Here is a 27,050-nt window from a genome sequence, read left to right on the forward strand (position 1 = left end):
AAAAAAAAAACTGCCTAGATAATGAATAATGATGCTACTTGAAAGAAGGAACTTTGCGCAGTATATTATGCTCAGATATACACTTCGCTGAATAGAATTACTACCTTCGACCTTTAAAAAACTTTTGACGAGTTTTATCCATTGTTCTTATTTCTTTAAAGTTACATCATTTGTTGTAACTTGTAACATCGTCATTTTATATTAGACAACCATAATGGACTCTTTCCGGCTATCTCTGGATCAGAAAAGATGATTTCGTCAAGGCAAATTGATGCAAAAATTAAGCACCAATTAATCTATACAAGTATATGATAAAAGATGTCTTCCACAAAGACCTTGCTTTGTGAGACTTCCACTTGACTAGTTGGCACCATGTCACACATATCGTAAATTTTGTTTCCACATCATACATGTATTTATTATTTATTTACGTCCAGCTTGAATAGCCCTTTCTCAGCCGCTTCTCTCTCTAAAAACACAAAAACCTCCCAAACCCTAACCCTACAACACCCGCTGTTTTTCTACTAGGCTCGCCGGAGGCTGGCTGTTTAGCCTCGTCTCCGGCGAGCTTAGGTCTCTGATTCTTCTCCTCGTCTCCATCTTCCCCTGTCCGTCGTTCTTTCTGGTGTCCGAGAGTTTTCCCCCACCCCTGTTCTTCCCGGTTTCGGGCTGTGTTTGGTGGTGTGGTAGTGGCGGTCGTTCTGCCGTAGTTGTCGTAGTCGTTGCGTCGAACGTAGTTGTCGTTGTTCCCCAGTCCGTCGTCGTTGTAGTTGTCCGAGCGATTCCCCCCCCCCTGTTCGGTAAGGCCCCCTTCCTTTTTCCCCTGTTCGTGTTTGTTTCTTCATCCCTCTGTCTCCCACCCCCCGTTTTGGCTCGTCTGCGTGGCCCACCCCAGCTTCCCTGGTCAAGCGTCTCCCCTTTCCGGTCCCCCTCTAAAGGTAGTTTAGGCTAAGTTCCCCCTTCCCAGTCCCCTGGTTAGGTTTAGGTGTAGTCGCGTATCCCTTTCCCGTCCCCCCACTAGTGTAGTTGGAGTTAGTTTAGTTAGCGTGCCAAGGAAGCGTAGGGTGCAGTGTTTTTGCCAGCGTGGTTCTATGTGTCGGGTGGTCGTTTCCGTTTTCTTTACTTTCACGTTTGTTTATTTCCGCTCTGTTGATTGTCGGTCTTCTGGCTTTGGGATTGTCACTTTGGATCTTCGAATCTGTCAGTGGGGCGACGTTCACCAATCTAACTCGCCCCAAATTCTCGTGATGACTTCATGTGTCATCACACCTAAAAAACGCATCTTGTGGGAGGCCCCCCAACTTGATTTGAGACACGTCAAGACCTCCACCTCGTTTTTCGGGTTTCAGTCTAATGTGACTGAATTTCGAATACCTTCGCAGCAGGGTTCGAAGTCACTCTCGAACGTGACTTCTTTGTTCGTCGAATCAGGAGAATCCCAGGAGGCTCATCAAGGACCTTGGGATTTAGTGTCTAGTGGACATTGGGATCTACTAGCAGTTGTACGGCAATCTCTCTATGAAGATCGGCAGAGTTGTATACTTCAACAGATTTCCTCTCATATCCTCCTTCACTCCTCATCGCTCATGACAAACTTTATTCGGACTGGACTTTTACTTGTTCGTGTTTATGTTAAGTTGTTTGTACGCGTTAGTGTCGTTTTTCATAGTGTTAGTTGTTTCTTGGTTTTGTTTCGTTTGGTAGTATTACCATTAGGTTGTACTCCAACTTTTCATTAATGCAAATTTCCTTGTAGTCAAAAAAAAAAAAAAAAAAATCATACATGTATTTGATCTGCCTTCGTGCTTTCTTGTCTTCTAAAATTTACAATAGTAATAGAGTACTTAAAACATCAAACGCAACAGAGTGAATGACTGATTGGAAAATGTATTGACATTGATCTGATAAATTTACACAAGAATAGCAAATGCTGGATAGCCTGGAAAATAGTCCTCTCAACCGAAGTATGCTGTATTAGACTCGCCTAAGGCTAATCCTACTTCTATTTTCCTGCCATCCCAAACAATAAATACAAGTTTTAAGTCAGTAGAACATCTACAAAATTGCTGCAGATGAATCAATCCTATAAAGTCTTGCAGAAGGCTACAGTTAGTTTTTTTTACAACTTTGCTCTGGATATCGAGTGCTTTCAACTCTTAATCAGAATCACCGTCACTTCCAGAATCGAGGAAGCTGAATTCTTTCGGTTCATCAAGTCTAATGAGCACTGTTCCCTGGTTCTCTTCCCTCCACTCAATTCCTTCATTCTTTAGAAGGTTCACTACCTGTATCAATGTCAATTGTTGCAGAATTACTCCAAAGGCAAAACTCAAAAGATGTTTGCTTTGAAAAAAAAATGGTACCTCATGAATAGTTTTACAGAATAATTCAACAGCTAAAGAAACTATCATTGGAAATAAACCTAAAACATGGACCCTGACAACCTCCATCAGTGGAAAAATGTTAGCATAAAGTTCAGAACATTACTGAACCTTAATCTTTCAATAGCAAGAAAACTAAATATATTTGCCAGAAACATAATCCACCATCTTTTCAACACAATTAAAAAAAACTGTTAGCTTACGGGAAAGATGTTTGCAAGCTCACTCTTCCCTTCCTTTTATTCCCTCCCTTCCCTACCTTTCCCTCCATTGTTGTTATTCAAACAGGGTGCCACCCAGTGTGTTTGTCTCAATCAGAGTGGAGGAAATTTAGCATCAGCAAACCGTTTTCTACCAATCTTTTTGACATTAAACTTTCATATTATCATGCGGATCAAAGACAACAAACTAGCAATCTATACTAGCACCTGGTGCACTATTTGCACATATATAAATACATAACTAAGCTGCAAGACCATACCGACTGTTTGAGCATCGACTTCCCAAGACCACTAGACCCGCATCCTGTAATTATCCGCAAATATTGCACAGCTACAGCAGAAAATAAATTTTGAAATATTAATGAAAAATCCAAAAAAAAAAACATAGCAATCCATGAAGACAAGGTAAAAGTAGAGGAAAAAAGGAAAATGCTCACATGAAATGTATGTTCCAAATAAAAGATGAAGCTTTACAAGCCTCATGGCTGGTTTGACGTGTTGCCCATGCAAATCAATTGTCAAAACATTTTCTATCGCCTTGTTCCTGCAAATTTAACGATAGCTTAGAATGTTGCAACAAGCAGACAAAAAATGAAATGAGTATTTCATATACTGCATGGTTATATGATGAAGCAACCTGGCCTTAAAAATTTGCATGCTTGCTTTTTCATCTGCTTCTTGAGCCATTTTTCTGTACAATTTACCCTGACAAAACATAATATGATGTAAGGACCAGAAAAATTCACCAGACACATAACGGATCCACACTCTATGTCATGAATAAACGACGCACTATTCTGCTCATAGCTTAGCTACTGAAAAAAAGAGCACACTAATCATGGTTTGTCACATTAAAGTCTATCTAAGACAGAGATATACAAGAATAACAGAAGCAGCTTCACACAACAGGAGGCCACTGTTCATATCTCACTCCCTTCTATATCATCCTTCACACAAGGCTAGAGTAATGAGCTCCAAATAGCTCTTTTTATTCAAGATAATTTGTTCAAACCCTTACTGAGAACTTCAAGGGAGGTGCACCCAGACGATAGGAATCTTGGGACCTGTACTTAAGATGAGAGGTAAAGGCACACACCTAACCAAAGTAGAGCTCAAAATAACCTATCAAAGCCACTAGATATCCCTTAGTTATGTAACATAATAAAAATCATGTTAAAGAAAACAAGGTATGGTCATACTTTCACGGATATTTAGCAAGAACATAACCTTAAATTAAAGCATCTGTCGTTCTTTTAAATACACTTAGTCCACAAGAAAGCTACAAAATGATCAAAGAGGCAGAAGGTAGTTATATCATTCTTTATTCCAATTTCCAGCAGATCGCATGAGATGAAGGAACACAGAACCTTACTTCAGTACAACCCATAGCTTACATTTCAAAGAATTTACAGTCACCATACAATAATAGTTAACGCATTTGCATGTCATAAAAGATACCTCTACTTTCAGACGAGCTGTTTACTTTTGTCTTTTTTTGGGGTAAGGGGGAGGGGGGAAACTAAGAGAGTTAAAGGCGAGAGGCACCTGCTCAGACATGTGAGTAGCATAGTTCTTTTCTCCACTGGAATATGCAGTAGCAGCCTACACATAATGTTCCTTCAATCAGTACTTACATTAAAATAAGCTCAAGCCTTCAACACAAGGTGACACTCATGATATACCATCTTCAGTAAAAGTTTTACAAAAAAGAACGGAAAACCTCTAGTTAATCATATGAATCTAAATTGCGTACTAAAGCTAGTAATCAGTTAATCATCACAAATTCTCCTGGTTGACAAAATGAAGAGAATATCCCCCCCCCCCCCACCCCCCGGAGGGAAGGGGGGGAGACAACACCAATTACAGCTTAAAGTATCATTATCATGATAGAGGAAAAAATATTTTGAGGAAGTTCTTTGCAAAAAAAATTGGGTAGTTATTTGCAAGAAGTGATATTACAAAATCATCTTTTAAGTTCTCATGACATTAGAAACTTCTTTATTTACTTCACTGAGTTTGTGGGTAGTTTAAACCTTAAAAAGGCCACAGAGACCTGTGTGAGGTAATGGACAATCTCCAAAGCCATGGCTTCAAAATCAACAGTGAATTTCTTCAATCAATTCTCAAATATGAGAAATAATTTGTTTACTAGGTATTTCAAGCCAATTTTTTTCTAAAAGAAAAGCATATACAAACTGCAAGTTTGGACAAGTATTCCCCTCAAATTGATATTCCCAGGTCCCATATGTAGTGAAATTTCGATATTTACGGGAACAACAAACTTCCAAGTGCTCTGCCAATTAATGTTGATCAGTACAGAGAGTCCTAGCTCCAGCACGGTTTAGGATGGAGATCTGCCCCAATATGACAGGTTTTTTTTCTCAAATATAATACAGAATATTTCAAGGGCTATTTATATCAACTATTAGCAAGCAGCTATATACCCAGTTTATTGTCAACATCAAATTGTATGGACACCCAGAAAATATTCCACTCATCAATTGTCCTTCCCAGTGTAATGATTTTTTTAGGTAAAAAAAAGAAAAGAAAGAAAGGGGGAAACCTGTTGGTAGCAGGTTCTCATTTTATCCCATTGCTGTCGTGCTGTTTCCCTAAACACCTGATACTCCTTGCCTTTTTGCCAAGTAAATGAGAAGAAATACACATCCAAAAGAGAGATGAATAAATAGGAGATTCACAGAAGTGAAAACAGTACACAAGGTATCAGAATTGACAATATAATGTCAAGAAATCAAGCAGCAGATATCAAACTTTAGCCATTCAAAACAAAGGCATATTGTCTATTATTGTCAAGAGCAAACTGGAGTATATGAGGACGTTGACTCAATGTTCATGCAACACACACCAACCACCAGATAGAGTAAGGCATGCAAAAACTTCTGAACATATCAGTAAATTGGGGTAGAGCTTGAAATATTTCAGGAGATGGACAGAGATAGGCACACACAAAAAAGCGATGAAACTAGTGGAATACAGTTACCACCACATCCCCCACCCTGATAGAAGGTATAAACGCTATCGATTCCAGTCTCCAGACAATAAAATGCCAGACAGCTAAGAATTAATATACCTTGGGTCTTCAACTCCTGTGCAATAAATCCAGAAGGAACAAGTTGGACTCGCTTCTGTGCAAAAGACTCCAATTGCTTCACAACATTCCTCCAGCTCATGGCACCTGGATCGTGCTTCGAACTCTTAGGGATATTGAATAAAGATTCTAAAACTTGTTGTGGCAGCTCAGACCCATCAGTTCTAAGACTTGCTGCAGTCGGCTTACTTGAAGAATCAGACGAGGAAACTAGAGCTTCTGCATAACTCCTGAAGTTGTAAAATATCATCTTAATCAAATACAACTAGCAAAATAAGCAAATGCTATAGAAGACACAGACAAGAAGACAGAATGAACTGGTACAAAGGATCATGAAGTATACATAAAAACTAGATAATGGATCACAAACAGCCATTCAACTTTTATCATACTGCTTTTTTTTATCGATATTCAAGTAGACTTTGTTCATACTCTGGTCATAGGACGCAGAACTGAATACATAGAGGACAATACCCCTGGGATACTGGCATCTCCTAGAAAAATCGCCTAAAAGTTCTGTAACGATAAGTTGATGACGAAGTCGCTATCCCTTTGCTCGGGGTGAGGGGAACTAGTAAGGAATGACGCAAATACCTGCCATTAAAGTCAAGCAGCCGTACATTGTCGGGAACGTCACTTTCAGAGGAATATGAATTCGTATCATAGCCCTTATCACTCAGCTGCCAAAACTATTATAGACAAGCAAACAGAAGAACATATCAATATATATCGCTGCTACATAGCTATTAAGTAAAAGAAGTGAATCTCTATTCTATATGTCACGTAGGACACCAAAAAATAGAAAAAAGAAAAAAAAAGTAACTACTTACTTTAATTTTTTTTTAAAAAAGTAAAAATAGAAAAGAAAACTACCTAATTAATTAAAAAAGTAAAAAAATAAAAAAAGCATTACAAAAAGAAAACCGTCAACAATTTAAAATTACGTATTTTCGCACACATTGTGTGCATAAAAACTAGTAATGGTTAATTACAGAATACAGACATAGAATTTGCAAACAATGTAACAGAATGCTAAAGCAATTCTAAGCGGCTACACCAATTCAACTCCTACGCTATGTTACTCGGACATTCGGTTTTATCTCAAGTCCCAAGTCGAATAATAGACATTTCAACATGGATAATGACAATTTGACACTTTATTTTTAGCCAAAATGATGAAAAAAAATTCATAGAATAGTCGAGTCAAACACTAAAGCATATTTAATTATGTATCCATGTCTAAAACAGGTACCTAGGTAACATAGTTTACATGATAATTTGACAATATACAGGTAGTGTAGAGAACTTGGAAAAGTTTGATGATTATTCTGCTTCTCGCTTGCTTTGTCTGTGTCCAAAATAGAAACAACAAACTCCCACATTATTCCAGAAAACATTCCTTGCCTTCCGAAAAGAGCCTCCCTAATACTTTGTGAGTACCTCCCAGACCCTGCTCTAGTGGGAAAGATAAAAAGACCAACAATAATGCAGACTACATCAAGCCTCTGGTGGGTGGAAGTAGAAGTCCCAGAACCCATGCCGCAATTCACTTACTTAAAACAAGGAACCTTAACTTTCTCTAAACTGAGGTTAGAGCATGGTAGTCGCTTAAGCTGATGTCAGCTCAAGGGGCCTTTGTCGTGCAAACATTAAATACATACTTAGTCCTAACCGCTATTAGCAAAAGGCCAGAAATTTATTTCAAAGACCGGCAAAAGCAATTCAAAATAAGAAATGGTGGGGATCTAAACAACGATAATGCTGTTCCTTGGAAAGAGAGCGTCGGGAGGGGGATTAAAGTTGGCAGATTTTATCCATCCAATGGCAGAAACAGTACGAAAGATATTTGAAGTACCAAAGGAGATGAATCAGAGAAAGCTTCAGTTAGGAGTTAGGACTTCCCTCCACACAAACAATATGATATTCTATATTTTAACAAACAATACAAATTTCACTATTTCTTTATATGTGAATAAATGTTCTAGTGCCTACGAATCTAAAAGTACCAAAAAGAAGAAGGGAGGCAATAAAATTGGCAGGAAAACATGATCCTTCTATCATGAAATGAGAATGCAATAAAGACCTCACTAAGAAGTGCTATTTGGATTTCGGACACCCACTAATCAAAAGTAAACATAAAAAAGAAAGCAACTAAATTGACAAGCAGGCACGAGCCTTCAGAATAGAAGGTAAAAATCACTCACATCGTCAATAAAATCTATATTTCTCGGATATTCGGCATTGCTTGAACCAGAGCTAGAGTACTTATCACTCCCAGATGATTCACATTGAGGAGCAGATAAATCAAGCAACACTTCTAACGCCTGCAAGATTAAAAAGATCGATAAGAACAAATTTACAGAAGTCTCAAACTGTCATGTGACATTTAACAAATAAACCTCATGAAAGTCCCATCTACTTATTATGTATCAACTTCAATAACTGATACCAGAAAAAGTGCATTTAATAAGAAAAAACTAAATAAAAAGCAGACAGAAAAGAGACAGAGACAGATAGAGAGAATACATAGTGCATGTCGTGAACAGGATAGGACCATAGAAAAGTTAATAGAGAGCTCTTACTTTCTTTAAAGGAAAGAGATTGACATTCAAGGGTAACTAACAACCTTCATAAACCTTCGGGAAATGCAATATTTTCCAATATCGAATTTCTCCCCCCAAAACAAACCCTCCCCCCTTTATATGAAAGATTAAAAAGCCATCCAAAAAAGATGTAGCCAACATGGTAGAAGCTATATAATACTCCCTAACTAAAAAAAAAGAAATAAAATGCAGATCATATATTCAGTTGAACTTTGGAAAAATATACAAAAAGAAGAAACAAAATCTCAGTTCATTCGTGATGGAGACGGCAGTGAAGCCACTTCACGGGTAATCCAAAAGTTTTGCAGATGTCGCAGCCTAATATTGTGGTCACCGGGAACTAATAAAACCTTTATAATGTGGTTGGATGGAGCGCAACGACTGAGGCACTGCCCTAATGCTCATGCAAATCTTCTATGAAGAAACAGCTTCATCAAATTGATGCAATTGTTTCGTAATACTAATATATCAGAACTTGCAGCCTTGTGGGAATATTACTACATCAGGAGTTAAAAAATGATGTGTCTAATGCTAGAAACATCAAATGCAGTACCCCCCCCCCCCAAAAAAGCCTAGTAGGCTATCACAATTATGTTCCATTAGGTCAACATGTCTACATGTGTTTCAATACAGGGTCAAAGAATATGAGAGATTCACAGCAAAGTTGAACTTCAAGAACAGTAGACTATAACTGAAGGACGAAATCTTATCCGAGATTCAACTAATTTTTCTTCTCTGTGGTATCGTGAAAGTGACAATTTTAAGGGACTCGATGCAATACAATAAATTAACAGTTTAACAGAAGGCTGCCACAGGCGTAGCGCATCACTCTGAATACAGTATGTTGAATTATGATGCAAAGGATACCTTTTCAACATCAAATCCACAGCTACCTGCAACGACAAAATTGCATAATTATCAGCATATGATGTCTACAATTATCAAGGGTAATCATTAGACACCCCAAAGGAGAAGGCATGAGAGCCACTAACTTGACATCACAAATGTCATACCCCAAAAGAGTTATACATTCGTGAATAACAGCCATAACAAATAATGAAAGGAGATATAAAAGTAAAGTAACCACCTTGTTAGTATCCTAAGATGAAATTAGGAACTTCAATCAATTATCATATTTTAAGATCATGGAAGGCTCCTTTCAGATATTCACTATGTTAGTCAAGCATCAAAACAAACAATTACAAAGAGGCTCCATATCATCCAAACCCATGATTAATATGTAAAATCCTTCCCTCACAACCTTCCCCAAAGAAACAGAAGACACAGTATAAGTATAAGACTAAGAAATGTGCTCCAATCCCACTCGCCAGTTTTTAAAATATAAGATAAGCTCCAGGGACGAGAATAGTTTAAATCGCAAAATGACTCAACATTACTCCGTCAAGTTTTTTTTTTCAAAAAATAGGCAATTTTGACTAGGCACGTCTGCAAATGCACAAATATTGCCCACCATTGACTATTAACATCTTTAAATGCACACGATTATAAATCATAAAAGTTAGTATTTTGAACATAAACATCGACTGTTTGGCACCAATGAACCAAGATTGCACATGGCTATGGTTTTCCTTATGCATAAACAATACCAGATGGTCAAAGTGTTGTATGAAAATAGTGTCAAAGGCCAAAATGTGCCAAATATTGCCAAGAAAAGAGTGAATACATCCCAGTAATTTACATAAAATATTTCAAGATCCACCTTAGGGAAGATCCACCTTGGGGAAAAACTGAAGTAAGCCATGATGGACATAGCATTAATGAGTATGTCAGCTAGAGTATTACAAATATTAGTGAAACTCGAATGCCTAAGGACCTCACGATTCCTCTGCATGGTTTTAATAACCCTTGCAATTCCAAGGCAATAATTTGGCTAGGTTATCCAAAAAAGGAGTACCAAGGCAAGAAGAGGTAGAGAAAATGCCATGAGCAAACATTTAAGCACTAACTCACCCATGCCCTTATGAGGGTGATCATGATCCCATCATAAGCATTTACTCTCTCTATCCTTAGATAATACTCCCTTCATGCCAAAGTAGTTTGAACATTTGCCTTTTCCATTTGACCCATATTATTTTGAACTTTGATCACTTTGTTTTTGGCATGGTCCCACCGATATTTTACTAATACTTACTTCTCCTTTGGACCAACTATCTCATTTCACACCTACTTCGCCATTAATATAACGACAACAATATCGTACTATTATAATAGTAATAGAAAAAGATGATTATGACAATATTGTCTATACCTACAAAAGCAATTTCTTGTAGTTTTTCCAAAACATTAGCTCTATCTTTTAAAGCTACCTCAAAACGATACTATTACTGAATGGTATCAGTTTCAGGTTATACTCACGGAAAATATATTCATATAAGTTAATGTTAGGCTAACAAGTTCTGAATTAAATAAGTTAAGCTCATGGTTGGTGAGGGCTACCCAAGTTGAAACTACAACTATAATAAATTCTAATATTTTCAAGTAAGTTCCAATAAGTAAAGTCAAAGCCAATAAGTTCTGATAGTAAAATTCAAGCAAAAAAAAAAAAAGGTGCACCCTCAATCTTAAAGCTAGTCTATAAATATTACATATAATAACTTGAACTATAAACTAGATCGAGAAAACAAGCATAAAACCTCTATCATATAATAACTTCTAGCCATCTGGAAACTCCAAAGGTATGGCATATGAAAATTAAAGTTTTGAAGTTTTTAAAAGGTTCATAAACAACCTTGTGCAATCAAAAGAACACCCAAAACACTGATCAAGTTGCAAGTCTTGCAACTAACAAGGAATACTGCACAAACACATCAACCTCAAGACACTATTTTCCAATCAAAACCATCTCAATCAAGAACAGAGGGATAGGGATTTCACTTGAAACCCAATAGATATAAATATACAACAATCACACCAAAAAGCAACCCTTCCATTAATCATTTATCCAGTCAAATAGTATCGTACAATCAATCAGTCCAACAATTCAAGTAAACAAATAAAGGTAAGAACAAACAACATTCAGCAATAGCATCAATATAGCTTTAAAAGTACAGAAATCTCACATAGCACATCTCTAACAACACCCATGCTGAGTTCACAGTCATCTCCAAGCATAGAGCAGAGAAATTGCTCTGCCTCCTCTACATTAACCTTGGCACCACCATATCCTTTTTCCTTCACCGCCTCCTTCCTCGAACTCGAAGGTACATAATCTTTCCCTATAAGAGTCGAAACAGTTCCGGTAGTTGCCACCAACTTCCTCCCTCTATTCCCCCTGGAACTCCTACTACTAAAGCTATCAGAAGAACTGTTTGATTCCACAAAACCCTCAGAAGAATTAGAATCCAATCCAAAACTTTTATTCGAACTCGAACAACTAGCTTGAAAAGCCTCAGAATTATCAGGTAAACCACTTAAAATCTCAGCTGCTTTGTTTGGATCACCGTTTACCTCCTTAAAAACTGCTTCCACTTCTTCAATTGTAGCATATGAAAATACTTCCACCAAACTATTTATCATCTTTTGTTGCTCACTTTCACCATTAATTTTGGTGTTTTCAGAAACATTACTACTTTGCTGCGCTCTCTTCTTCTTCCTCTTTGAATTCCTCATATTTTTCCTCAATTTATCTTTTCAACACAAAACTCAAATCGAAAACACTGAATTCTGCTTTTCTAATGCGTCGAAAAACAGTTGAATTTGCACAACAAACAACAATTGAATTGATCAAACTCGATTTGACCACAAACGACCAAATCTTAGGGTTTAAAGCTCGTTGAAAACCGTCAAATCGAAAATATAACAAAACTAATCAAAAATAAAGACTAACGAGGTGGCAAATTACGAGAAGAAAGGAGAATCGAAGATGTGGAAACCCTAATTGAGAAATCGAATTGGGGGAAATTGGTAAAGGAAGTGAAAGATGATGTGGATTGCAGGGGTTGGTGGTGAAGGTTAGCAGCCATTATTGAAGGTTTTCTTTTCTTTTTCCTTTTTTTTTTCGGAAGAAGTTGACGTTAATAGAAGTAATTTCTAATCAAATCTCAAATTTTATGCTGTAAATTGTAGAAGTAGCTGTTCGAGATTTATTTATCTTCTACAAAAATATGGCCAATAATCTCGGTTACCCTAATTTGAATTTGCTAATTGTGAATTTGTGAGTTTGCGTTGTGTAGAAAGTGAATAGTTATATAGCAAAAATAGTTGTCCCAATCCTATTATAATAATGATTATTGATTAGTATCATAATATTTGAAAGTGGAAATTTATTTGGAAAAAATAGTGTTAGGATTTGGGAGGAACTCTAATGGACTACAAGTCAAGTATCTTCGTATTCAAGAGAGTCCAAATTTTCTAGAGTTTTAAGGATGTAGAGTTCGGCTAATCTCAAGCATCCATCTAAATCTATGGTTATTAATCTTTTCAATTAAAATAATTTTTATTTAAAGAAAGAAAGTGAAATTTCAAAACTGCACATCTAATTCATTGTTTTGCCGTCAAACTTCACCACATCATCTGCAATCATAATACATATTTCCAGATTTGTTGTACTTCTTCTTCGTATTATTAGAACTATGAAAGTCTTTTTTTTTTTCCTTAGCTAAATATATAATTTGCATATTCAGATTTTCTACAATTATATTCTTTCCTTATTTGAAGATGAGGTCATGTATTGTGTCTCCTTGAAATTTCAATAATTAACGAAATAAGCATTAACAAAGTAGGTTGACATAATTTTTATGAGAAAAATGGTTACTCAATAAAAAAAAACTTTTTCAAATTTAATTTGACTATAAGACTTTACATCTAAATGTTTATCACAATTTCTAAACACTTCATAAATTACATTAGTTTATACTATAATGATTGTAAATTACACTTTTAAAATATTTAAATAAAATTTAAGAACAAACCTAAGCAACCGAGTGAACCGACACATGCATCGATACATAGAAAGGCTAGTAATATATGTTGAAACAAATCTAACTAAATTTTATCGGACGGTATATTTTCCTTATGAATAGATCACAAACAATAGTCAAAATAAAGTGTTATTAAATAAGATAGTACCTAAAGGCTCACAAACAGTCAAATTCCTACTCCATAAGGATTAAGAATAGGGATGGGCATGGGTCCAAGACCCGCCCCGGACCCTGTTGGACCCGACCCTAATTTTAGGGTCTGGGTCCAACTTTTTCAGACCCTTAGGGTCCGGGTCCGGGTCTGGGTCCAAGTAATTTTTTGCATGTCCGGGACCGGGTCCCAATGTTGTAGATCCAGACCCGACCCTAGACCCTAAACATATGTAATATATAAATTTTAACCTTTTTTTTAAAAAAAAAAGCTGATTTTTTTTTAAACCCTAAAGCCAAAGAGTGAGAGTGAGACGCAGTTGTCCAAAGAGAAGGACGAAAAGAGTGAGACGCCTCCAGCCCTCCACTCACCGGTTTCCTTCGACTTCGCCGTCGGTTTCCTTCGACTTCGCCGCCGGTTTGCTTCGACTTCGCCGCCGGTTTCACGCTGCTCCAGGTATTTCTCTTTAATTTTTTCAGTTCTCTTTATATTTCTCTTTGATTCTTCGATCCTTCTCTTTGTTTTTTCGAATATTCTTTGTATGAAATTGTTAATTTCACTCTTCGAAGTTCTTACTGATTTGTTTCTCTGATTTATTTGTTAAATTTCAAATTGATGTGGTATTTGTTTGTTTCAAACTAATTTGAAATGTGGTATTTGTTTGTTTCAAACTGATTTGTTTCATTTTTTGTTTCGTTTTTCAGTTTATATGTATGAATTTCAGTTTATTTGTTTATATGTATTTCGTTTGAGTTGAATTTGTAGAAAATTAGGGTTAATAAAGAAAATTTAGGCTTGGACCCTCTAGACCCTCCAGACCCTGCAGACCCTAAGGGTCTGGGTCAGGGTCCAATTTTTTCAGACCCTTAGGGTCCGGGTCTGGGTCTGGGTCTCGAAAAAAATTTAGGGTCCGGGTCCAGGGTCCGGCCAGACCCGACCCTTGCCCAATGCCCATCCCTAATTAAGAACGGTGCTAAGCTACAACATGTGAAGATTAGAAAAGAAGCAAATAAAGGAAGTATGTTTTCTCACATAATAAGTTCTTCATTGTCAGGGTCAAGTACAAATGTACAATACAATGCTAACAACTATCTCATATCTCCTCCCTATTTTATATCAACTCTTTTGTAAACTTCTATCTCATATCTCCTCTCTATTTTATATCAACTTTTTTGTAGAAATCTATTTTACCTGGATGATTATAAACACTTATACTCATAGCAAAAGTAGCATGTATGTCTTGCTTTAATTACTTCATATGACAATGAAACTCTTTTGCAATAAACTACTTCATGTGGTTTTTCATAATTGCACCATATTAACTTTTATTAACTTTTGACACTGTTCAAATTATTTACTAACTCTTGTAATTTGTAATATGTAATAATGAAAACAGTGTCACAAATTAAAAGCTCTTGTTAGTTTTTATTTAGACATAATTAAAGATAATAATTGATGTGTTATATTTATATATAGTTTTTAGGTGTATTTAGGTTACATTTTAGAGCATTTAGATTCATATTTAGGTTCATTATCGCGTTATGTTCTTAAGTTATGTTATTCTACTCTTATTCAATATGTTTTCTTGTTTTTGATGAATTCCGGGTATTGAGAACGTATTTGGAGTATGATTAGCTAAATTTGAGGATCAGGGGCATTTCGAACGAAGGTGCATTGCATAAGGATCGTCGTGGATGTTTTATAGTACGAGTTTGGGAGAAAACAAAGCGGAAAATCATTAAAAGAAATGTGAAAAAAAGGAGTCACATTCACTCTTATGATCATAACTTTTGATGTCCTTCTTAAAATCAAATAATTCCATCAAATTTGGAAACTAGACTTGAAGAGCTTTCCAAAGATAACACCCCGAGCAGACTTCTAGTCAAGGAGTTATGCCTTTTCAAAGTTGGAAGTGTTTCTGCCGGAATTCGCTATCGTACGCGCGGATCACTAATCCGCCCATTTAATGATTTATTCGAGACTTTTCTTATCTTGTAAATTACTTTCCTAGTCATATTAGGTGATTAAATATTATTTAGATTAGGAGGACTCTTCCTCTCTCCTCTCACTCTCACATTACGTTATTTTATTCATAAATTTATTTTAGTTTTCTTAATCCTTTTCCTCTCAAATTTTTTTAGTAAACCCTAGTTTTTTGTTCATCTTGATTAATTCATGAGTCCAAATGTTTTTTTTCATTGATTTATTTTAATTATGTTTTCCTTTATAGATGTAATTTTTATTATTTATTTCATGGTTGAATAGTTTTTTTATAGGGTTTGGGAAGGCATGTTTATATACTATGAATCGTCATTGATGGTAGTGATGGTTACGTTAGTCATTGATATCTCTAATTGATTAGTCTTTTATTGTTAATCTTGCAATCTAATCAATTGTCTGATTAAATATTGCTAATATCGAATCATGGATTGGGAGATAGTACTATTAAAAGGCTTACCTACAATTAGCAAATCTAATTATGTTAGCGATCGTAATTCATATGTTAATTTGAGAATGTTAAGACCCGGCCGTACGATTAACCTATGCTTTAACTATCTGATTAATTGAACTATTGATGATATTTTGATATATTATAGTTATAAACATGGTGAACCATTACCCTAAATCCTTTTAGTTTGATTTTCATAGTTTAGAAACTTACTTTCAATATTCCTTTTCTTGTTTAGTTTTTTCATACCTTAGAAGTTAGATTAAAACGACCATCTATCTGTGAATTCGACCCTACTTACCCTATTACGTTGTTAAAAGATTTTGCAAGAATTATTTTTGACAGGTGTACAACAGCCTATTAATAACGCTCGAAGTTCTGCATAGACAAGCCTACTAAATTCTTTGAGTACAACTTTTAGAACGCGGAGGAAGTAAAAAAAAAATAGGGGGAAATCTTGAGAATTAGAAAAGATCAATTAGACAATAGGTTTTTTCTTTGTTTTGTTTAGTTGAGAGTTTGAGACGTGTATAGTACCCCAATCGCCCATGTAAGAAAGAGATGCTTGGGTGATGAAGTGCATATAATAAAGTCCATTTTAGTTTTTGAGTCTAGAATAATTTGCTTTAAACTTGAAAAAGGACTTGTATTATTTGTGCTAGATCATATACTTGTATGTTAAGAAAGATATGTGAAGAAGAAAAATGAAAAAGTTCATATTAGGGGGAGTAAGTTGGTAACATGAGTACCAACACAAAACATTAAAGATCAAGAAAATGTGATGAAAAAACAAAGGTAGGATGGTTGGTAACAAGGATACCACCACAAGGAAGTGATAATCAACAATAATATGGAAAGAATAAAATGGAAGATCAAGGTGGTTGGTGACGTAGGTACGACGTGGACAAGAACGAGAAGAAAATTTCAAGAATCAAGTTTGGAGATAGTTGATGACAAGTGCATCAACAAGACTTTGAAGAGACCTTTGGAAGAAGCATGATGAAGTACAAAAATTTTCTAGATTAAGGGGGAGTGTTGGAGATAAATCTAGAAAATTCTAAATATTGATGAAAAATGTGAGAAAAATATCTAATGTGTATCTAGAATTATCTTGTGAAAAATCTAAGATATTTGTATTTGAAAGAAAAATCTAGAAGTTGGGATACAACAACTATAAATATGTAATATGTACATGAGTTAGAAAGGGAGCCAAACAAGTGAGCTCTACACAAGATATTAGGAAAGGTAGAAACAAAGGGTTCTACCAAGGTGAATGAGAGACATGAGCTCTCACAAACACAATTGTACAATTAATTATCAATAAAAATGCAATTTTATGATACTATTCGGGTCCATCAAAACTTCCGTGTGCGCCACAAATTTTATCAGTTTCCAATTTCTGGGTCAATAGTTATTTTCATTAATCGTTTTCTTTTCTTCTGTTTTTCAAGCTCAATTTTAATGGATCGTCATCAACTGTCCTATTATTTGCAATCAGACAAGTGTATGAATTGCAAACCTCTCGATCTCTCTATGTTCAAAAATCTGAAAAACAAAGATCTTAGAGTAGTCAAGAAAAAAGTCGGTGACTATGTGCAGAAGCTTATAGTGAAAATCATTATTGATAATTGTCTGCTTTTATGTTTTCATGCAAAAACATCGATGATCAATTGATTGGACTCGTTGAGTGCGAGAGGTTGAAGACAATAAACTTATCTGGATGTCTTAAGATAACATATTATGCTCTTGAATGTATTCCAAGATACTATCATCATCTTTCCTGTGTCAATTTGAGTTCCTGCACATCAATTACTGATCATGGCGTTAGTGCTATCGCGATACGGTGCAAAGGTATCGTCAATTTGGATGTTTCGAAGACAAAAATCTGGGGAAATTGCATTCATTACATCCTTCAACTACCTGTGTGCTTTGGCAATGGAGGATATGCCAGCATTGGATCGATCGATGTTACGTGATATCCCAAAGAAGGTAACTTTCTTTCAATAAGTAATATTGCGTAGTGTAAGTTTCAATTAAATTTTCATAGCAAATGTATAGGAGAGTTTTAAGTTCGGTGAATATTTGAAGGAATTTAATTTCCTATCTTTATAATAAGTAATTTATCAGAAATCAAATTCTTGTTTTTAATTCATATTTAAATTCAAAAAATAAAGAAGCGAAAGATGGATTTGAAGATTTGATTGAGATATTGCACAAATTGAGTATTTGACTCTTGTATATTGGCTTTGTATATATGCAATGTGCTTTTCCTAAGTTGATATTGTGTTTTTAGAGAGTCCCGTACTCCAATTGTTTGCACTATCACTTTGATTGATTTTTTGTGGATTTATCATTGATAATATGGCTAAAAACATGGCAAAAAGGCTTGGATTTGTGCCTTTGCTTGGCTTTGTTTTGTTGGAAATGTTGGTTTTGCTGGCTTTCATGTTTAGGGTTTGTAGGTTTTGAATTTGCAATTTTGTTGGGTTCCATTCTTGGTTTTTAGGTTCAAATAATAGTTCTTTTTGTTGGCTTTGGGAATTGTTGATTTGTTGGTGATGTTTCGATGGTGTGATTGTGACCCTCAAAGTTGGTCTTGTGCCCCTGATTGTTGATTTTTTCTCTAATTATGTGTTTGTTGCCCTTAATCTTGGGTTTTTTTTGGCTCTGAATATTGGATTTGTGGCCCTCAATGTAGTGATTTTGGCCCTCGGTGTTGGTTTCTTTCGTTGAATGCTGGTATTCTTGCTTGAGTGTTGGCGTTGGTTTTTTATCCCTGAATGTTGGTACTTTGCTCTTAATGTGCACAAATTGAGTGGTTAGAGGTGTGATTCTACTTGTGACAGGATTCCCTTGGGTTATTGTCAATACAAATTGCATTTTGGATGTTCTGATGGTAGTCATGAAGTTAGATTGGAAACTGTTGTTTAATGTGCTTTTACAGAATCAAAAAACCGAAATTAACTGAGTTTAGTTTGTGAATCACTGAGTTTCTTCTCTGTCTTAACACAGAAATTCACATTGGTTTGTGAAACTAATGTTGGTGACAAATTGGAGGGTGGGATTGCTGAAATTTTGTACACAAATTCCGACAAAAAGCGAGGCCGAAGCCCAAATTCTGTTTTCGCCCAAGCTGCCCCCTGTTGTGTTGCACGACGATCTGCTGCTACAAAAGTGCTAAAATTTTCTAATTACGCAAGTGGGACTTGTGCGAACGACTTGAGGAGGCACTTTGAGCCATTCGGCAAGGTTTCTCTTCGCATGAGACATAAGTGTGCTTACGTGGAGTTCGAAAATGATAAGGCAGCCATCACAGATAAGAACCCTAGGCTATGTTTAGTTCACGTGAAATTTTCTGATCTGAACTTATCTGATCTGATCTGAACTGATCTTATTTGATTTACAAGATCTTATCTTTTAGATTTTTCTCAATATATAAGAATAAATATAGTCATGTGGGGTCTTGTTTGATTCGTCTCAATGAGTACTTTATTAATATTCAATTATTATAATTTTTAGTAATATGTAGTGAAAGATATTTAATACTTCCTCCGTTCTGTTTTAAATGAAACATTGGATGAAATGACACTATTCATTGATCAATTTTGACTCCAATTTATCGCTATTATATAAAGAAAAACATAGTCAAGTGGGATCTTGTTAGATTCGTCTCGATGCATACTATCAAATTATAACTTTTTTATATTTTTTACGCGTACACAACTATAGATATTAATGACTAAAGAAGCGCGTTGGGTTGCGTGAAAAAGCAAACGTTTCATTTAAAACGAAACGGAGGAAGTAGTAATAATGATTTTTAAATATAAACATTATCTGAACTGATCTGAACTTATTTTTTCTGATCTGATCTAATTAGATATGAAATAAGCAAAAATAAGGTGAACTGAACATAGCCTAAGTTCCATGTAATATGTAGCAGTAACCAGGTTTAATCATCGCTCAATATGGATTTCACGAGTCTAGATTCTCTAGAATTTTAGTGAAATTCTATAATGCTATGTTTGGGAATGAACATTTCATTTCTAAATGTGAAATTAGACAAAATGACATGTTTGGGAAATCCAGAAATTTGAAATTGGAATTGGCCCAATTCCAACCAAATTCCAACCTTTATAATAATAGCCCAATTTTAAGAATTCTCAAATTCCATGTGCAAGGGTGTCATTTGCAAATTCTAAACCCTAACTATTTTCTACTTTCCTCTTTAAATGTTCAACATATTCCTAACTTTCTCTCCCCTCAATTATAAACCCTAGCTTTCTCTCCTCCATTAACGAATCTCTTAGTTTTTTTTTTCCCTTCATTAATGAATCTCTAACTTCTAACTATTCAATCTCATCTCTGTAAATTCTATGGTAAGCCAAACAATGAAGATAGATTTGAAATCCTAAATTTGAAATTTTTAAGTTTATCAAACAATGAATTTAATTTTAGATTCCATGATTTGAGAATACAAATTTCAAATGAATCATTTCAAATGAAATGCTCATTCCCAAACACTACCTAAGGTAAGTTGTATCTGAGTATCTGAACTATACATTTTAAAATCAAGGGCTTATATTGGTGGAAGGGGAAGATTTTGGGGTGGATTTTGATGAGATAAGAAAGAGAATATGTTAGTCATTGATTTTTTATTAAATGGTTGATATTGCTCAAACTCTACCTTACAGTGTTATTTTACAACTCTAGAGGATCCAAACACGGATTTCACCATCACTAAGGCCTTCCCAATATATACGCAAGAACATTATCTATGTGTATATTCAATATTACAACATTTTACAACTTTTACATACAAATAAATAGTACTTCTAAAAGATATAGAGTATAAAAGACGTGCAACAGAGATTGTAAACATTGCCTCCAAAAAGATTAAAATGGGAACAAAGAGAGTACCTGTAAATCATCTTATATAGAATAAACATGAAACTTCAGGAAAATCAGAAGTGGCAGCATCATAACACCTCAAAGGACATTTGACATTTACAAATTACAAGAAAGAAACGGGATTCAGCTTCCACTACAAAATTCCTAACTAATGAACTTAGTGATCTTCCGGTGAGTACGATCTATCTAATTCGAGATATTCAAAACACGATTAAAGCACAACAAAAAGATGGAAAACAAATTAATGGAGAAAGGAGTATGAGTTTGTGTCTATCATGGTGTACCTTCAATCTGTTCGATTGCTTCATCATATACAGGATCACGCGAGAACTTCTCCCCACTACATTGATGTTTTATAATCTGATGATTTACCACTGTAGTTGTAAGACTACGCATATCTTCCAGATCCCATCTACGTTCCTGTTTCGTCAAAGAAAATGCTAGTCTGACAGCATTAAGGGACGCGTGGAATTGCTCGTGGCCGGGTGATTTTGAAAACCAAAGCTCATTTTCAGCTCCAACTTGGTGTTGAGCACATTGCAAAGATCTCTTTTGCACCTCATCTTTGACTCTCTGAGAATCAAAAAAGGATAGTATTGTAATAATTGTCTTGCCTATCTATTCTTCTCCGGGAAATAAAGGAGAGAAATGATAGAACCATATACCAAAAGTGGAGCATCAGCAAACATCTCAGATGTGCGAATGAGAAGCAAAAAGATACCACAAATCAGTAGTAAGGAAAAAATGAAGCATCAGCTGCTATATCATTTCGTCCATCCCAATTTAGTTCCCGCAAATACTATTTGGGATGTCCCAATTAAGTTGGGACATACCCTTATTGGTAAACACGCACCCACCCATTTTTTCTCGTTGCCTTCTCATTTCCTTGAAAAAATTGTGCCTAAACCATTTGTTGCAACAAAATTGGCAGAGGGACTAAATGATTAAAAGTACGAAATGATAATAGTTGATGCTTAATACGAGGGATACTGTTTCTGTTTCACTTCTAATGAGTGTTATTGAAACTATGACATGCACAACAGTTTGAAAATGAAATCGTGAATATGTGACTCTAATTGTTTTAGCATATGTTTCATGTGTAAAAACCAGAACTCTAGAAACATTCGTTATAGTAGTCAGTCGTACTTATATGTCCAGAAAAATATAAGAGGGGGCGGGGGGTACCAATGGCCAAGTATTGCTGCTAAACAGGAAATTTCCATCGATGATACGCATCAGATCATGCACTTTAACAATTATTAACATGACACAAATGAAATCATATGTTGACTCTAGAACTTGTATAAGATATGGTAGTTGTCTAAGTGTAAGACTCAACTATTCCATGAAAAATTCCATGTTTTAGTCCAAAGAGAAGTGTCTACATATACATATCCATGGCAAAGTGTCAAGAATCTCACACAAGTACCTAAGGGCTGAGGTGAAACGAATTACATAAATGAAAATGGTATCATAAAGCATTAACGTAAAAAGGCCAGGCTTTAGTGCTATACAGATAGCACCAGATCTCATCAAAAAACAGAATCCACACTTGACAGTTTGATCGAAAAGCCTTTCTTTTCTATGGCATTGTGCATTTAGAGCAATTGAATTTGATATTACAAACAGCCCTCAAGATAGCACAGAGGATCAGGATCAGTGTCAATAATAACTCATCAGTGACATAGATACTAGTTTTATATATGCCATCATCTCTAAAATCCAAAGCCCAACCACAAAGCGAAAATAGATTCAGAATAACAAGGTAAAAGCAGAAACTGGGAGAGAAATTACTCATAACTTCTCTTCCCAAACAGAAATTAATCATAGCACCCAAAGCAATTCATAATTCTCAGCCTTGTGTATTTGATCTCTAGCCATATTGAAGTCTTGCAAATCAAATTTCCTAGCTTCATTTCTATGAACATACAATATCTCCAACCAAAAGTTACTAACCAGAGAAATGGAGTCAAATTCATAAAAGGTACGCTATTATTTAGTCATGTTACACAGAACCACAAACAACAAAACATCAAACTAAACACAATAAACTGATACAGGAACAAGTTCATATAAAAAAAAAAGGATACAACCAAATCATCTATAACCCAACAAAACCAAGGATGTCTTAGCCTAGTGGTTAAGATTAAGGTGCTGTAAACGATAGGTCACACATTCAAATCCCCCCTTCCCTTGTTTGTACTTTGTACTGCCTTCGTAGCTCATACGGATAAAAAAAAATCTATAACCCAACAAAAACATTCATGTAACAAGCATCCAAGCTCAAAACACCCCAAATAACAAGAACAAACACCTTGGAATCAAAATTACTTAAAAAGAACAACATGCAAGGTCAAAAAACAAACCTGCAACAAGTTAGGATCAAAGTTAGGCAAGCCAAATTGAGAAACAGTCAAAGACCCAAAAAAGTTTCCCAACAATGCAGCATCAGGAAGAAGCAATCCTAGAACAAGTCCAGCAACAAACCCTCCTAAGAAGCTATCCCCAGCACCAGTAGGATCAATCTGAATCGTCGAAAACGGCGAAATCTCAACCTCTCCATCTTTCCTAAACACTTTACATCCTTTCTCTCCATAAGTTACCACCACACAACACAACTTCCTGATTTCCTCAACATCCAAAAACTCTGCTTCTTCAGCAGAAGCCTTTAAAAACCCAATTCTTGATAATAGAGGGTAAAATTTTGTCTCATTAAGCTTAATTAATCTAACACTACCATCAACTTCATCAAATTCTCTAATCAACCCTTGTACATCAACAAACACAACATCACATATCTCAATTAATTTCTCCAAAGTTTCAGCCAATATTTCACCTCCTACACCAACCGCCATCCCAAAATCAAATCTTTTACCCGAGTTACAACTGGGTAACTCACTGGGTTTAATCGGGTCACATGCAATGACCCGTTTAAGGGTCCGATCTGAAATGGGTTGCCCATTAATAGTTGGGTTATTTGAGGAAAAATGGGCATGAAAAAGGGTTGTTTTTGAGGTGGGAGAAATAATTGGTGGGGTTAAAATGATGTGATTGTAATTGAAATCAGAACCAACTATTGAAATGTAATCGCAGGGAATTGAGAGGAGAGAGAAAATGTTGGAGATGAAAGAAGCTGCACCACCTAAGGATTCTCCTATCACGACGTCGTCTTGGAGGAGGACATCATGGCAGTAGTTGCCAACCACCAAGCCACGGCGGGAGAGTCCCATTTTTTGGAGCTTTGCTAGTTTGTTGGGACTTCTCAAAGAAAGAGAAAGAAATTGGGTGGAAATTGGAATTTCATTCAAAATTAGATAAAAGTGTACTATTTGTTTTTGGTTTCTACTTTTGGTTATTGTCGATACGTTTTGGGCGTACGAATCAAGATTTTTTTTTTATGAGGAAAGATAATTTGTGTTGTTAGATGACGTCCTGTTTGTATTTTTTTTTTTTTTTGAAAATAGAAGCCAACTTAAATTACGAAATTAAACATTGTTTTACAATCCGATAAGAGATCATTCATACAATAACTAGGGGGATGGGGAAAATCCTAGTTACATTTTTTCTATCAAGACTGCCTCGAACATGTTTAGCGATAGCATCCGCCACCCGGTTTTCCCTCCTGCTACAATGCTCAATCTTCACTCCCGAAAGGGCCCTCCATAGCTTCCTGCCCAACCACATTAGTGACCATCTCTAGTGGAGAAGATGAATAGGACTTTGTAACTATTAGCAAATTAATGTTTAGACAATCCTGATACACAATCTTAATATTTTGTTTATTTTCTCTAGCCAGGGCCGATTTAAATTATATAAATAAATAAATACACTCAAAACGGTGGATATGAGTAGAAGAAATAACTCTAATGAACATAAATTTGCGTCTTCCTCTCGTAAGATGTCAAAGAGAGCTATAAACAAAAACTGTAAAAATGTGAACTTAGAGCAAGAAGACACGGAGAATTTTCACCTTCACTGCTCCCAGTTTTAGAGCTCAGGTCTTAGGAACTTTCATTTTAGGAGAGAGAAAGAATTCAGAGAAAATTCAGAAATATTTATTACAAGAATTATTCTAGCTTAGTCTTTCTGTAATGAATACTCCTATTTATACTTGTCTTAGGAGTGTATTAAAGAAGCTAGAAAAGCTATAACAGAAAATCATGAACTGTTGTAACAACTTGTAACAAACTTATGTATTAGGAGCTGAGCTGGATTAACTAATCTCAACACCCCCCCTCAAGCTGGGCAGGTGGAGTGAACATGCCTAGCTTGCTTAGAAGATCTTGAAACTGAGCAGAAGGCAGCACTTTAGTTAGAACATCAGCCAACTGGGAAGAAGTAGGCAAGTATGTTAACTGAATCAAGCCTTCCAAAACCTTTTCCCTTGTAAAGTGACAGTCGATATCAATATGCTTGGTGCGTTCATGGAAGACAGGGTTCTTCCCAATGTGAATAGCAGATTGATTGTCACAATGTAAAATAACAGGCTGCAAATGAGAGACACCTAATTCTTCCAATAACCTGACCATCCAAGATATTTCAGCTGCTGCACTAGCCATGGCTCGGTATTCAGCTTATGAGGATGACTTAGAAACTGTGGCTTGTTTCTTTGACTTCCAACTGATAGGTGAGGAGCCTAATTGGAGAACATATCCTGTGATGGACCTCCTAGAATCAGGGCAAGCTGCCCAATCAGAGTCTGAAAAAGCTTGGAGAGTCAATTGATCTGTAGCCTTCAATAATATACCTTGACCTTCTGTGTGAGCAACGTATCTAAGAGTATGGTTGAGGGCCTCCATGTGAGAAGTCCTTGGAGAGTGCATAAATTGACTCAGATTTTGCACTGTGAAAGCAAGGTCAGGCCTAGTATTGGTTAGGAAATTTAGCTTCCCAACTAGGCTTCTGTATAATGATGGATCAGGAAGTAAATCCCCAAGATCAGCCTGTAGCTTCAAGTTAACTGGAAGTGGAGTAACAGCAGACTTGAAAGAGGATAGACCAGATTCTTCTAAGAGTTCCCTGGTAAACTTCTTCTGTGTAAGAGCAATTCCAGTAGGAAGGTAACTAATTTCAAGCCCCAAAAAGAAACTAAGTAACCCCAAATCCTTGATACTGAATGTGTCATGAAGATGTTGTTTAAGAAGAGTAAGAGTAGGGACATCATTCCCAGTAAGAATGATGTCATCGACATAAACAGCAGCCACAGAAATCTTTGAACCATCTTTCTTGATAAATAAAGAATAATCATTCTTGCTCTGGTGAAACCCTTGGTGAGTAAGTTCAGCAACTAGTTTGGCAAACCATTGCCTACTAGCTTGTTTAAGGCCATATAAAGATTTTTTTAATTTGCAAACATGACTGGAAGAGTGAGGGATACCTTCAGGAATGGTCATATAAACTTCTTCATGGAGATCCCCATGAAGAAATGCGTTGTTGACATCAAGCTGAAATAGAGACCATTCTCTGTGAGCAGCTATGGCAATAAGTGTTCTGACAGTAGACATTTTGACAACAGGGCTGAAGGTTTCTTGGTAATCAATACCATATTTCTGATTATATCCCTTTGCAACAAGTCTAGCCTTGTATCGTTCAATACTTCCATCAGCCTTTTGCTTGATTTTAAAGACCCATTTACATCCAATGGGTTTCTTCCCTGATGGAAGAGGCACAATATCCCAAGTGTTGTTAGAGCTTAAAGCTGCCAGCTCCTTGTTCATGGCATCAACCCAGTTGTTATCCAGGGAAGCTTCTTTATAAGAAGCAGGTTCTTTGAGAGAGGAGGATTGAGCAATAGAACATTGATGAGAGAGAGGAATGGTGTTGTAATGTACCAAGTTACACCAGTGAGATGAAAATGCAGTGTTACATACATAATCTGCTAACCAAGAAGGAGGCTGGTGAAGTCTAGATGAGACTCTAGGTGCAGGATGTGGTGAAGATGGGATGACTTCACCAAGATCATAAAGATTGGTGGAAGATGGGATGGGTGTAGGAGGTGATGTGGGAGAAGATGGAGAAATGGCAGAGGGAGTAGTAGAAGGTGTAATGGGGATGGAAGATGTAGAAGAAGGGGTAGGATATGTTTCAAAAGGATCTTGAAAAATGTGGTCCTGGTTTGTAGCAGGAAGAAAAAAATTAAAAGGAGATGTTAATGAAGGAGCAGAAGAAATGTGAAATGGGAAGTATTTTTCATGGAAAACAATGTCTCTTGAAACCGTGATTTTCTGAGAAGAGAAATGTAAAACTTTATAACCTTTTTGTTGAGATGAATATCCTAGGAAAACACAT

General features: G+C 36.0%; 2 protein-coding genes across 2 annotated transcripts; both read right to left on the minus strand.

The window, feature by feature from the left end:
• Positions 1–1,867: 1,867 nt before the first annotated feature.
• LOC104899958 (hypothetical protein) lies at positions 1,868–12,392 on the minus strand. The gene is made up of 11 exons (XM_010687255.4): positions 11,395–12,392; positions 9,182–9,207; positions 7,916–8,035; positions 6,306–6,400; positions 5,694–5,941; positions 5,166–5,236; positions 4,148–4,204; positions 3,240–3,307; positions 3,040–3,146; positions 2,863–2,933; positions 1,868–2,285 (listed from the first exon to the last, which is right to left on the minus strand). Exons 1-11 carry the CDS (start codon positions 11,942–11,944, stop codon positions 2,157–2,159), a joined length of 1,542 nt encoding a protein of 513 aa, XP_010685557.1. The 5' UTR covers positions 11,945–12,392; the 3' UTR covers positions 1,868–2,156.
• An 8,376-nt stretch (positions 12,393–20,768) lies between these two features.
• LOC104899959 (hypothetical protein) lies at positions 20,769–24,107 on the minus strand. Its single transcript, XM_010687256.4, has 2 exons — positions 23,129–24,107; positions 20,769–21,335 (listed from the first exon to the last, which is right to left on the minus strand). The coding sequence occupies exons 1-2, from the start codon at positions 23,990–23,992 to the stop codon at positions 21,036–21,038; spliced, it is 1,164 nt and encodes a 387-aa protein (XP_010685558.1). The 5' UTR covers positions 23,993–24,107; the 3' UTR covers positions 20,769–21,035.
• Positions 24,108–27,050: the final 2,943 nt, after the last annotated feature.

The sequence above is a fragment of the Beta vulgaris genome, chromosome 7, assembly GCF_026745355.1.
Source record: "Beta vulgaris subsp. vulgaris cultivar EL10 chromosome 7, EL10.2, whole genome shotgun sequence".
Taxonomy (NCBI): Eukaryota; Viridiplantae; Streptophyta; class Magnoliopsida; order Caryophyllales; family Amaranthaceae; genus Beta; species Beta vulgaris.